At 42.0% G+C, this 12,531-nt stretch overlaps 1 protein-coding gene across 1 annotated transcript in view; it reads left to right on the forward strand.

Annotated features, from left to right (window-relative positions):
- Positions 1-2,145: 2,145 nt before the first annotated feature.
- LOC140197964 (kinesin heavy chain) overlaps positions 2,146-12,531 on the forward strand; it is a 146,255-nt gene continuing 135,869 nt past the window's right edge. Inside the window, exon 1 of the mRNA XM_072258641.1 lies at positions 2,146-2,655. Coding sequence (XP_072114742.1) covers positions 2,527-2,655 — 129 coding nt within the window. The 5' untranslated portion in view covers positions 2,146-2,526. The remainder of the gene's footprint in view (positions 2,656-12,531) is intronic.

Consider the following 12,531-nt stretch of genomic DNA (forward strand, 5'->3'; position numbering starts at 1 on the left):
CTTCATTATCTATTACCAGAGATTGTTCTACCTTGAAGAATGATCCACAGTAATTATTTAGATCCCTGCCATTTCTTCATTTTCCATTATTTGTTGCCTGTTCCTAATTTCTGGGGAATTATTTCTGGTATGGAGGTAAGATAGTATAGTAGAGAGGGGCCTCTGCACAGGATCAGGAAAAGCTGCGGAGGACTGTAAACTCAGCCAGCTTCTCACTACCGAGGATACCTTCAAAGGGCAATGCCTCAAAATGGTGGCATCCATCAGTAATGACCCCTGCCCAGGACATGCCCTTTTCTCATTACTACCATCAGAGAGGAGGTACAGGAGCCTGAAGACACACACTCAACATTTTAGGAGCAGCTTCTTACTCTCTGTCATCTGATTACTGAACAGGTCTGTGAATGCATGGCACTGCTTCACTATTTATGCACTTCTTATTTAATTTTATATGTATGTGCACACACGCACACACATTCTTTTTCATATGGTATAGTGTACAGTGTATTTCATGTTTTGCACTGTACTGTGGCCACAATGCAACATATATCATGACATGCCAGTGATTATAAACCTGATTCTGATTTCCCTGTCGCTTTTCTGTTTTTGCTGGTTGACTTCAGCAGGAAGGAATAGAGAAGGTAGGGCTGAACAGGGTGGAAAGTTAAGGTAAGGAGAAATGGAGGGGTGAAAGCAGGAATGGGGAATGTTGAGTGGGTAAAGGCAGGCAGGGACAGAATGTGACAACTGGTGGGGGGGGGATCGAGGCAGAGAAGGTAATGACAGCACGGAAAAAAGAAGATTGGGAGAAGCCAGGATGAAGACAGGCAGGGAGAAGACGATAGGACAGGTGCAGAGATCCAGGATGGGCAGTGTGGGCGACACAGTGCTTTACAGCACCAGTGACGCAGATTCAATTTCCGCTGCTGCCTGTAAGGAGTTCTCCTCGTGACCACGTGCTTTCTCCAGTGGAGCAACCGCAGCAGCTTCCTCCCACTGTCCAAAGACGGTTGGTAGGTTAACCGGTTCATTGTAAATTGTCCCGTGATTAGGCTAGGGTTAAATTGGGGGTTACTGGGTGGTGTGGCTTGAAGGGCCAGGAGGACCTATTCCACACAGTATCTCAATAAATAAAAAGGTAGTCTGGGAGAGAGGGAAAATGGCTGAGGAAAGAAGAAAGAAGGAATAGGTGAAGGGAAGGAAGGAAGGGAGACAAGATTAAAAAAAAGCAAGGATGGAGGGACAAAGGGAGAAGATGGGGAAGGAGGAATGATGGGTGGAGGACCATGGATGGGAGGGAGAGAGGATAGCTGGGGAAAAAAATGAATCTCAAGTTAGTTTATGACATATACTGTATATACTTTGACAATAAATTTACTTTGATGTTGTATTATTTTGTGGGGCAGAGGAGTGGGAGTAAAGGTGTACAGGTGAAGGAGGGGTGAGAAGGAAGGAGGATGGGTGAAGGGGCAGATGGAGGAGTGTGAAAGGATGTACGGAGGGAGTGAAGGAGAAAGAATAGGCAGAGGAAGGGAGGAATGGATGAAGGGTGTGAGAATGGACACAAAAGGAGGGAGTGAGGTTGGATGGAGAGGGATAGGGAAAGGGTGGGTGAGGAAGGTGTGAGGCTTAGAGGAAGGATGGGTAGATGGGAGTGAGGGATAGAGGAGAGATGGTGAAGGTGGGAGTGAGGGATAGAAGAAAGATGGGTGAAGGGAGTGGGGGATAGAGGAAGGATGGTTGAAGGGAGGTGAGGGATAGAGGAAAGATGGGTGAAAGGAGTGGGGGATTGTGGAAAGATGGGTGAAGGGAGGAGTGAGGGATAGAGGAAAGATGGGTGAAGGGAGAAGTGAGGAATAGAGGAAAGATGGGTGAAGGGAGGAGTGAGGGATAGAGGGGAGATGGATGAAGGGAGGAGTGAGGATGGGGGGCGAGAGAAGCAGGTGAAGGAAAAGGGAGATGGTCAGCTGGTGAACCGAGCTCTCGGGGCGCTTATTCACCCGGCAACCCAAGCACTGCAGCTGTGAGCGCCATTGGCTGGGACCGCATTCCCATGACCTCCAGTATCGCGAGAGAAGGCGGACGAGCGGGCGCTGAGGTAATGTCGTGATGTCAGCGAGCCCCGCGGACAGACGGGGAGCCGGAGCCGAGCAGAAGGTGCCTGGTGCTGATGCGGGATGGCAGCGAGGAGCCTAGCATGCAGATGCTGAACCGACTCGAACCGTTGTCTCTTCTGCAGGAGCACCCACTGGTTGACCTTGAGAAATTAATGCATCACTCTTGAAGTGTTTTACCTTCACGCCAGTATCAGTTTATTTCCTTTTTAAATTTATATCTGTAGTCGCACATCTTGATTCAGAAATCGTAGCATCTTTAGTGACTAAAGAGGATTGCAGTGTATTGGTGTGCTGCCATGTTCAGCTAAAGGTGAAGGGTTCTTCCCGCATTCTCCGCGTTGGATCTATTCCCTTTACCTCCTCGGAGGTTTGCTGGTGATCTGCATTGTTGCTGGCAAAAAAGCGAGAGATGGCGGACCCAGCTGAATGCAGCATTAAAGTAATGTGCCGATTCAGGCCGTTGAGTCAGGCAGAAATCCTGAGAGGAGACCAGTTCATCCCGAAATTTAAGGGCGACGACACAGTCAGTCTTCTAGGGGTAGGTTTTTTAACTTGCCGTTTGGATTTTTAAAAAAAGCCCTCGAAAGGTTTTGTTTTTGTTGGAATTTAAGTTTTTTTTTGCAGGATTTAACGAATTATATTGCATTGTTAGGAAGGACAATCGCTTTAATTCAATCTTGATTTCTGCTGTCAATGCACAATCGGTGTGTTTGGGGCATAATGAAATGTCCAACGTGATTATGCACTAACTGGACAACGATTGCCTTGTGTTTCCTATTTATTATTTTGATGTTATTCAGTTAAACTGTGACCTAACACGATTTGATTACAGATTATCTGTGCGTTTTCTTTTGTTTAGACAGGTAACCTTTCCGACAGATCTCAATCTATAACGCTTTCATTGTTAAACCCAACTCCAGGTAACGCCATCACTAAAATCAATTGCAGTTGTTCCAACCGAGAGATTGTGAAGCGAAATCAGAATTTAAAATACCTCCATAGGGAGTGAAACCATGCGGAAAAGAACGATGCATCAGGGGCGAGAAGAGTAACTTAAATTCACTTAAGTCAAATTAGTGGAAAACGCCACATTTTCTACCGCCTTTTATTTTAGTCTGTTTGAATAGGGAGGGGAGTGGGAGATGACCATTAGCTACCGTGTGCTGGTGTAAGGATGTGGGATATTTCGCTTGGAGGAGGCGCTGCGAATTCTTTGGTGCTGCGATAAAGCGATTGTATATTTCGTCACTTTTGTGTCACTTCAGTGTGTTTTTTTTTGCAAGGACCATTGCGAACATCTCCATCATTTCTGACTGGGAGGCAGTCTCCGGCGCTGGTGCAGGCTGGAATTGATCAATATGATGTCATTCAGCAGAGGGAACCGGCGCAGTTGTGCCTCCTCTGGCACTCGCTTGCACTGCTCCCGGGGAACCCACCCAGTCGCAGTCATTGTCACTTGCATCCTTTGGTTTTTAATTTTGACCCAAAATTGTTTTCTCTCCCTCTTCCGGGTGCTTTTTCTTATTGCACCCTTAGCATGTTGCTTATATAAACAGATTGCGAGTTGACTGTTGGGCACTAAATGGTACTGTCGAGCCCGTTCTCGAATGTGCACCTTCAGGTTGGTCGCACTGCCCTGTAATCGCGGCTGGAGAATGGGGCGCCTTTTCCTCCACCATTTTCCCCGAAGCCTTGGGTGCCTTGCAAACTATTGTCCTGATACCAATCTGAGCAGCGTGAGCCAGCCAGTAGGCGCACCACCTGATGTATCATTTCATCCAGGCTCTCTTCTGGCATTCGTCTATTGTAGAATATTAATAAACTTCATCTCTATTACTCAGGGTCCACACACAGATAAAAGTGGTTTAATAGAACGGGCCCATGTTCCCTAAAAATCTCCCTGTAGTTGGCATATTCTTTTGTTCCTCCCTTCTCCTTGTGTTCATTCTTAACCTTTCCAAGAGATGCACTACAATTGCTTGTGTATCATTGAGCTCTATATTATCGTCAACATTTGGGGCGAGGTGTTTCTAATAAATTTCTCATTGGATTTACTACGGACTGTGTGGCCCCTGTTTTTGATTCTTCTTTGTAAAGCCAGTGCATAATTTTGATCTCCTATGAAGTTGCCAGATTCCTTAAACTTTTCTGAAATGTATTTCCTCAGTTTATTTCACTCTTATGATTTTTTTTTGTGCGTGTGAGTTTAATGAGGTTGAATTATTCCATTAATGCAGATCAGTTGTCTGAGCAATTTGGTCTGGGTTTCACTTCCCAACCCGGTGTTTTGTTTCATTAGGGCCGACAGGGCAGCTTACCAGGAGAAGTGATGAATGAAAACTGTATGAAAGCAAAGACCATAAGACATAGGAGCAGAATTAGGCCATTCGGCCCATCATGTCTGCTCCGCCATTCCATCATGGCTGATGTATTTCATTATTTGGAGATACAGCACTAAATAAGGCTTTCAGGCCCTTCGAGACGTGCCACCGAGCAGTCCTCCAATTTAACCCTAGCCTAATCGGGGCAATTTGCAATGACAAACTAACCTACTAACCGGTACGTCTTTAGACTGTGGGAGGTAACCGGAGGACCCGGAGGAAACTTGTGCATTCATGGCGAGGGCGTACACAATCTCCTTACTGATGACGTTGAAGTTCAACTCCAGTGCCCTGAGCTGTAATAGCGTCACACTAACTGCTACGCTATCATGCACCATGGCTGATTTATTATCCCTCTCAGACCCATTCCTCTGCCTCCTCCCCATATCCTGACTGATCAAGAACCTATCAACCTTCACATTAAATAATTTGACCTAATTCCACCCTTAGGCTAAAGAAATTTCTGCACAGACTGGAATTACATTGTTTTTCGTACTGTACTTCCAAGGTGTTTGAAAGGGAGGAAACAATGCATGAGGATGGTGTGTGTGAGGGAAACCATATTGACTAGTTATGTGTCTTTACCATATTGAAGGCAGTTATTGCAGCAGAGCTATACTGGGTAAGCCAGAGGGTTCAATAGTGTTTGAATTACATTAACAATTCTAAAATCTCAGTAGTCTATTATGCTGCCATTCTTGTGCTTTTGCAATAAATAACGCAACGCTCCAAGCACTATATAACTAACTTCTGAAGTACAGTTTGACATTCACGTCTGTGCTGTAGAGATGACTAGTACCTCTCGGGCTTGCTCTTGCATTACTGTAATGAGTACAACTCACTGTTTTCAAACTTTAAAGTTTATTTTCCAGCTTTTTGATTCAGATTTCTAGTTCAATTAATGCATTTTATACAGTTTTTGGACAAGTTGGTCTAACTATATTCGAAATCGAATGCACACATCACAGATAAAACATTTTGAAACAAACAGCATAAGTGGTGAGATAAATTCTATGATTGAATTTAATGTTTGAATTATTTGAGGAGAGTAAATAGCCAAGTAATCCCATTTCCTAAATAGAACTAGAACTAGGCAGCAGGAAGTGGGGGGAAAATTGGTAATAGTTTTGAGCCAGATTTTGAAGCTTGCATTGTGTTCTTTTTGAGTTGAACATACAAACTGTACGCGAACAAATGAATGACAATAGCTCTCTGCCTGGATTGAAAAAGGGTAGAAGGGGTGAATTGGTGAATAAAAAAAGCAAAAAGCCAGTGCTTAGTACATTCATGATTTTTGTTTGTCATTGTTCAGTACATAAGCATAAAGCAGAATATCAGCCAAAAGTGGAAAGGAAGCCAGACATTTTAATTCTGATTCCTATTCCTCCTGTGCCATGAGGTGGCCACCCTCAGGGTGGAGGAGCAGCATCTTGTATTTCGTTTGGGTGGCCTCCAACTTGATGGCATGAATATCAATTTCTCTTTCTGGTTTTAAAAAAAAATCCCTCCCTCCCTCCCCCAGCCCCTCCTTCTATTCCCACTCTGGCCATTCATCTTTTCTTACCTGAGCATCATTTTTCACAGATCCCTTCTCCTTTCCCTTTCTCCTAATGTCCACTCTCCTCTGCTAGCAGATTCCCTTTACCTTTCCCACCCAAGACACACAATGCTGGAGGAACTCAGCAGGCCAGGCAGCATCTATGGAAAGGAGTAAACGTTGACTGTTCTTCTCCATAGATGCTGTGTGGCCTGCTGAGTTCCTCCAGCATTTTGTGTGTGTGTGTGTGTTGCTTGGATTTCCAGCATCTGCAGATTTTCTTACGTTTGTGCTACCTTTCCCACCCACCAGCCTTCATCTATCACCTTCTAGCTTGTCTCCTTGCACTCCCCCTCCCCCATCTTTTTATTTTGGGACCTTCTCCCTTCCTTTCCAGTCCCGAAGAAGGTCTTGGCCTGAAATGTTAACTGGTTTTTCATTTCCATAGATGCTGCCTGACCTGCTGAGTTGCTCCAGCATCTTGTGTGTGTGTGTGTGTGTGTGTATATGTGTATATAGTATAATATTTGATTAGCTGATTTACCAATGGAAGATATCTGGAAATTAGGTTTAACATGGTATTCAACTGATGTTCATTGTCCTGTATGCAAAGGCAAAATGTTGAACCCTTTCAAAATTTATTCACTAAACTACTGAAAGATAGAAGACCAAGCTTGATGGCAAACTTCTGAAAAGCGTAAAGACATTAATTTCCTCTTTTGCACATTTTGTTCATAATTTACCGTAATTTTTATGTCTCACACTATACTGTTACCAAAAAGCAACAAATTTCACGAGATATGTCAGTGATAATAAACCAGGTTCTGGAATTTCAGTTACCCCACGATGAAGATGTTGTCAGTGTAAATGATATGGAGGTCACTGGAATCACTGTTGGAAAGTAAATTGGTCTTGGAGCAATTCAAGCAGCACTTTTGAGAAGCTCAGGGTCAGCATCCTACATCAAGGGAACTAGGGCTTTACTCTTTGGAGAGGAGGAGGATGAGAGGAGACATGATAGAGGTATGTAAGATATTAAGGGGAATAGATAGAGTGGATAGCCAGCGCCTCTTCCCCAGGGCACCACTGCTCAATACAAGAGGACATGGCTTTAAGGTAAGGGGTGGAAAGTTCAAGGGGGATATTAGAGGAAGGTTTTTTACTCAGAGAGTGGTTGGTGTGTGGAATGCACTGCCTGAGTCAGTGGTGGAGGCAGATACACTCGTGAAGTTTAAGAGACTACTAGACAGGTATATGGAGGAATTTAAGGGGGGGGGGGTTATATGGAAGGTAGGATTTGAGGGTTGGCACAACATTGTGGGCCAAAGGGCCTGAAATTTGCTGTAATATTCTATGTTCTATCAAATACAAAGTGGGACTCCCATATCCAGTGTACTTCAAGATGAAGGACCAAGCAAAAATACAAAAGCTTGCATCAGAAATAAAGGGCTTAATGGAGTGTATTTAAGTGTAAAAGTAAAATTAAAATTGGAAATTAAGAAGGAAGAGAGAACATATGAAAAGCATGGGCAAGTAACATCAACAAAAGTTCAAAGATGCTTTTTACTGTGCTTAACCAAGCAAGATGGCTTGGGAGTCTTTTAGGGTGGAAAAGATAAGCTAGTATGGATGTAGAAGGAATATTTTCCAAAAGACAGTGATATTGAACAAGTGTGAAATATTGAATGGAATTAACATTATCAGGAAAAAAATTGTTTTCCCTGGAAGAGATGAGGCTGAGGAAGGACTGATTTGAGGCCCTAAAAATTACAGTAGATCTATAAAACTTTTCTCTGCAGATGGATCTAAAAAGAGAGGCTATTGCAAAGTGTAATGGCCATAGAGGAAATGAGGTTTTTTTTAACCAGGTTAAGGATAATGGAGGCAGCGAATATATTATTTAAAATGTATTGGGATATAAAAGTGAATTGGATCTAGTGCTGGAAACTGGAATTAGGCAGGTGTAGTTTTGTTTTGACCAATGCAGATACAAAGGATTGAATCTGAAAGGACCCCTTGAGCCTTTATTTTGCAAATAGTTCTATTGCAATGACATTGAAGTGTTTGCAGTGGTTCTCCATTAATTGCTTCCTGCCTTTTGATCATTCCCACTGTAATCCTGGCTATTTGGGGAACTGTTCCTGAATTACGGTCCTGGTCCTGTGGGGAAGACAGCGGATACAGCCAAAAATGTAGAAACTATAAACCAGGAAAGTCGGTTCAGCTTGAAGAAGCAAGAGATCATTTGTTGGCACAGGCTTTGGGATGTAATGGAGGTAATTTGAAAGGCAACCGTAAAGACCAAATAGCAGATGAAATACTTAAATGCAGTTATTCTGCAAAAGAATGTATAAAATAATTCAGTAAGTTATCCTTAAGGAACAAATTTGTCATTATATCTTTTTGTTGTACTTTGTGTTCTCTTTTCATGTCAGAATATTCAACAGACAAATTTTTTTCAATTATGCTTTCTTCATGGGGAAACATGGATCTATTGTGAGAAACGAACTGTGACCTATGGAGCCTCAAATTACACATCACAAGAAGCGAAAATTCCCCTCCCCCGTGTGAATGTTTATCTGTAGCCGACTAATCCACTTAAAATATAAAAAAAAGTAAAATTGCAGGCACCTTTTGTGTTTCTTGAAAAGACTGAGTTTGCATGTAAAGAATAAAATGTCACAGCAGGCTTCTGCCGGTATGAAGCTGTTGCTGTGGAGACCGCAGAATGCATTGAATTGTAAAGTGAGTGAATGAGTGTGGGGGCACTTTTTTTTTACCTCAGCATTCATTTGAAAAGTATTGGGTTTTAATAAATCTGTACTGGCTTCTTATAAACACAAGAAATTCTGCAGATGCAGGAAATCAAAGCGACACACACAAAATGCTAGAGGAACTCAGCAGTTCAGGTAGCATCTGTGGAATCGAATAGTCGAAAATTTAGGCCGAGACTGTTCTTCAGGACTGAGAAGGAAGGAGAAGATGTCAAAATTAAAAGGTTGGAGTTGGGGGGGGGGGTGGGGAAGGAGGATAGATAGAAGGTGATAGGTGAAGCCAGATGGGTGGGAAAGGTAAAAGGCTGGAAATGAAGGGATTTCATAGAGGAGAGTGGACCATAGGAGAAAGGGAGGGAGGCAGGGACCTGCGGAAGTAATAGGCAGGTGAGAAGAGGTAAAAGGTCAGAGTGGGAATAAAGGAAGGGTGGGAGAAAAATTTTTGAACTGGAAGGAGAAATTGATATTCATGTCATCAGGTTGGAGGCTACCCAGACTCCATAAGGTGTTGCTCCTCTACCTCATCTTGGCACAAGAGGAGCAATGGACTGGCATGTCGAAACGGGAATGGAAACCAGCTTCTTACGTTCGTATGGCTATTAGATCTTTAGCTTGTCCCACACCATTTAAAAATCAAAGCTAGTCTAGTCACATAGATTATATGAAGTCCTTGCGCTAAGCAAGGCCTTTCTGATCAGTTGGCCTCAGAGGGGCTGTTGGGAGATTGCACCCAAGTGTACTTGTTATGAAAAGGCAACATCCCAATGACATCCAGGTTTTCTGATTGTTGGAAGATCCCCTTGATGTAATGGAAGTTTCCGGTCTGCACCTCATTAACCCTGCTGAACTGGCCATCTCATTTCAACATGGGGAGAAACCACAAAATGCTACCAAATACTCAGCAGCTTGGGCAGATATGTGGAGAATAAAAGAGTTGATGTTTCACCCCGTAGTAACATTGTTGCTTTCTCCTCAGCTGCTGCCCGAGCTACCATGATCTGCAGCTTTCTTCTCCTTATTTAAGTACTGTATGGAGTTTGCTTGTACGTTCTTTTTACCATGTGGATTTCCTCCAGGTGCTTTGGTTTCCTCCCACAGTCCAAAGGTGTACTGGTTAATTGGTCATTATAAATTGTCCTGTGATTAGGCTAGCATTAAATCTGGATTATTGGGCCCAAATACAATTATAAATCTGGCAACAAAGAGGCACAGGCTGTAATGAAGTCTAGTTTGGCTTTAGAAAACACTTTTAGCCTATTCTTCCTGTAAAGAATGGTTACCACTATGATTGTAATTTCTGTAGCTGCTTTGACTATGTAATGCTCTTTAGTAATATTCTTCTTCAAGTAAAACTTCCAATAAAAGTACAAACAAGATTATTTGCTTTTGTATCATAATGAGCAGATTAATAAGGCAAAATATTTTCTACCTAATCTGCATTGAGCATTCTAGTAAAAAGTAAACTCTTTTACAAACCTACTATATCTTTGGCAGTGTACTATTTAAGATTCAAGGTATGACATTACTAGGGATGAAAAGCAAATATGTTTACAAATGCTACAATGGTTAAATAGTCAAAATAATTGTAGGTCTTGTTGCCAATGCCCGATCTCTTTATTTGAACGAGCATGTTTTAATTATTTCTAGAACCTGGTTATTTTGCTGTTGAGATTCTGGTACATACTCAAGAAATTTTGATTTGCAAGTAAAACAGTGTTTACTGAATTAATTTGAAACTAATCAGAGCGATTTCAGAAAAAATGCATAGTCTCGCTCTTGGAAGAGACTCTGTCTTGCTCACTCACTCTTGGCCTTTATTAAATATCAATTGCCTTATCTGATAATGAATAAAATATAACAGTAAGGCTTGGGTGTCTACAGCTTGTCACATTGGGGTAAACACTGCAGCTGGCTGGTGCAGAAAGTTGGAACCGTACAACCAAAAATTGCAACTAACTGGGGTAAAGTGATATTACTTCCGGTTGCATGGTTTCAACTGAATATTTATTAACTTATTGCTTGGATAGCTGACACTTTATACTGACAAGAATTTTATATGTTCTACCCTTTTAAAATTTATTGGCTTTGGTTCCAGAAAGTTTTGGAAATAATCTACTGATGGAGCGGTTTAATAATGAGCATCTTCTGTGGATCGATTTTACTACAGGAAAAGGAGAAATCGTGAAAAATTTGTGGAGATTAGTTAGATTAAATTTACATCTGCATTAAAGCCAAATTGGACCTTGTGTCGCAGCCTGCTACTTAAAAGCTGAGTCTGTTATTGACCTCTACCAAGTATAACATTGAGTCTGATGTCTGCTGTGTATTATGTTGGTCTAGCAATTAGTATTCCTTTACAGCAGTGTCTTTGTGGCTGCTCGGAATGTGTACAACTGCTCCAGACATCCTGCACTTGTGATACAATTTTTGTGACAATACATGTGGTTTAAAACTCTAATTACAATGAACAAGAAAATGTCTCATTGATTCTGCTATCAGATGTTTTAATTTTCTGTCAGAAATGGTCTTCTGTTTGAAATTTATCAAGCCTTCAACATTGTGCATAGTTAATTCGAAGAGTAACATGAGTGATCATTTTGTGTTGGTTAGATGCAAAGAAGAACAACCCTTCTAACTTCAGACATTTTGTTTTGGTCACTCATTAGAGCAAGTTTGCACCAAAACATAACCATTTTATTATATTTTAAAAATTGGCTGGAAGCCCCTGATTTGATTGTTTCACAACTTGACACTAGGAAGAGGATGATAGTGCTGCAAGCTGTTTTCTTCATTTGCTGCAAATGTTAGGCCTTGGGTGAGACAACCAAATCTTCACACCTGTTGGTGAAATTATTGCAGAAATCTTTGACTTACCATTACTCAAGCTTCCCTTCAATTGGGGAATCGTACCGAAGCTGGACTTTCAGATTTCTCAAACACAGATTCTGCAATTGCTGGAAATACAGGGCAACACACCTCTAATCCATGTGGGGAGAAGTGACTTGCTTTCTACCCTCATCATCTTGTCTACCTTAGACAGGTTCCCCAGCTGTCTACTCTGCTTCAAGGTGAGATGGAGGCAGGCACTAAATCTAAGGAGCATCTCTAACATGCACTTGAATCAACAAGGCGTCAGAATCATGTTTATTGTTGCTGACATTATTATGAAATTTTATGTTTTGCAGTAGTGTAGAATGTAAACATAAACTACTATAAATTACAATATAAAAATGTAGTGCAAAAGAGGAATAGTGGGGTAGTGTGAATGTATTCATGGACTGTTCAGAAATCTGATAGCAGAGTGGAAGAAACTGTTCCTGAAACATTTGTGTATGAGTCTTCAGGCTCCTGTAATCTCCTCCCTGATGGTAGTAACGCGAAGAGGACCTGCAGATAATGAACACTGAGTTGAACTGAATATGCCTAGACTCTTTGGATGTAGTGTTTTATAGTCTGTGTTTCTCACTTTCTTTTTCTGTTGCTGTTTGCGTGATTTGTTTCTCAGTGTGCGTAGGAGAGGGTCGATGTTTATTCTTTGAACGGGTTCCGTGGCTCTTCTGGGATCTGTGACTGGCTGTGGGGAAGACTCATCTCAGGGTTGTATACTGCATACATACTTTGATAGTAAATGTAATTTAAATCTTTGTCCTGCATGTGGGTGCTGCCTTCCTGAGATACCGCAAAAGCACCAAATGGGACTAGGATGGATAAGCACAATGTTG

The sequence above is a fragment of the Mobula birostris genome, chromosome 5 (genome assembly GCF_030028105.1).
Source record: "Mobula birostris isolate sMobBir1 chromosome 5, sMobBir1.hap1, whole genome shotgun sequence".
NCBI classification, from domain to species: domain Eukaryota; kingdom Metazoa; phylum Chordata; class Chondrichthyes; order Myliobatiformes; family Myliobatidae; genus Mobula; species Mobula birostris.